The sequence below is a fragment of the Amblyraja radiata genome, unplaced genomic scaffold (genome assembly GCF_010909765.2).
Source record: "Amblyraja radiata isolate CabotCenter1 unplaced genomic scaffold, sAmbRad1.1.pri scaffold_526_ctg1, whole genome shotgun sequence".
In the NCBI taxonomy this organism is placed as follows: Eukaryota; Metazoa; Chordata; class Chondrichthyes; order Rajiformes; family Rajidae; genus Amblyraja; species Amblyraja radiata.
Genome location: NW_022630592.1, coordinates 17198 through 18612, shown reverse-complemented (window position 1 = coordinate 18612; position 1415 = coordinate 17198). Strand labels below are relative to the sequence as shown.

At 66.9% G+C, this 1415-nt stretch overlaps 1 protein-coding gene across 1 annotated transcript in view; it reads right to left on the bottom strand.

The window, feature by feature from the left end:
• The window catches only part of LOC116970099 (wiskott-Aldrich syndrome protein-like), a 27444-nt gene extending 26471 nt beyond the window's left edge, over nucleotides 1–973 (bottom strand). Inside the window, exon 1 of the mRNA XM_033016827.1 lies at nucleotides 491–973. Coding sequence (XP_032872718.1) covers nucleotides 491–843 — 353 coding nt within the window. The 5' untranslated portion in view covers nucleotides 844–973. The remainder of the gene's footprint in view (nucleotides 1–490) is intronic.
• Nucleotides 974–1415: the final 442 nt, after the last annotated feature.

Below are 1415 nucleotides of genomic sequence, written 5' to 3'. Positions count from 1 at the left end.
CCCCACACACATGATCCCCCACACACACATTATCCCCCACACACATGATCCCCCACACACATGATCCCACACACATTATACCCCACATCTCCCTCTCCCCCCCCACATTATACCCCACATCTCCCTCTCCCCCACACACATTATACCCCACACATGATCCCCCCCCACACACATTATACCCCACATCTCCCTCTCCCCCACACACATTATACCCCACATCTCCCTCTCCCCCCCACACATTATACCCCACACATGATCCCCCCCCCACACACACATTATACCCCACACATGATCCCCCCCCACACACATGATACCCCACATCTCCCTCTCCCCCACACATGATCCCCCACACACATGATCCCCCCCACACATTATACCCCACATCTCCCTCTCCCCCACACACATTATACCCCACATCTCCCTCTCCCCCACACACATTATCCCCCACATCTCCCTCTCCCCCCCCCCCACACACACACGTTGCCCTCACCTGTCTCGGTGCGGGGTGACGGGGGGACTGCCGGCCCCGTCGGGTGTGGGTGCCCCGGACTGCCCGGTGTTGGCGTGTGGAGGAGGGGGCGGTGGTGGAGGGGGTGGAGGAGGAGGTGGAGGGGGTGGGGGGGGTGGGGGTACGGGGGGCTCGGCCTGCCCCTGGCCCTGGGCCCCCCCCAGCCCTGCCCGCCTCAGGCTGCGGTTCTCCCGGCCCAGCCGCTCCAGCTGGCGCTCCAGCTCGTCGATGCGGCGCCGCTGCTGCTCCAGCAGCTTCTGCTGCGACTCGATGATGTTGTTGAGCTCCAGCAGGTACTCCACGGCCCGGCTCGGGCTGTCGGGCTGCCCCTCCATCACCTCTCTCCTCACTGTCTCTCGGACACGGACACACACGGACTAGTTCAGCACCGGCCGCCGACGGACAGCGCTGCCCGGCTCTGCCCGCGCTCACCAGCACCAACCGCCATCTCCCTCCCTCCCTCCCTCCTCGCGCTCTCTCCCGCTCTCCCGCTCCCGCGCGCGCGCGCACGCTCTGGGTGAGGGAGGGAGGGTGCGCGCGCCCGAGGGAGGGAGGGGGGGGGGGGGGAGAGGGAGCGGCGTCGACTGGCAGCGGCAGGGGGAGCGAGTCACGCGGGGAGGGGGGGGGTAGAGGGAGAGTCACGTGGGGAGGGGGGGGGGGGGTGTGGGAGAGGAAAGGGGGGGAGAGGGTCACGCGGGGAGGGGGGGGGGGTAGAGGGAGAGTCACGTGGGGAGGGGTGTGTGTGTGGGAGAGGGAAAGGGGGAGAGTCACGTGGGGAGGGTGTGTGTGGGAGAGGGAAGGGGGAGAGAGTCACGTGGGGAGGGGTGTGTGTGTGTGTGTGTGGGAGAAGGAGGGAGAGAGTCACGTGGGGAAAGGGGGGGAGAGTCACGTGGGGAGGGTGTGTGTG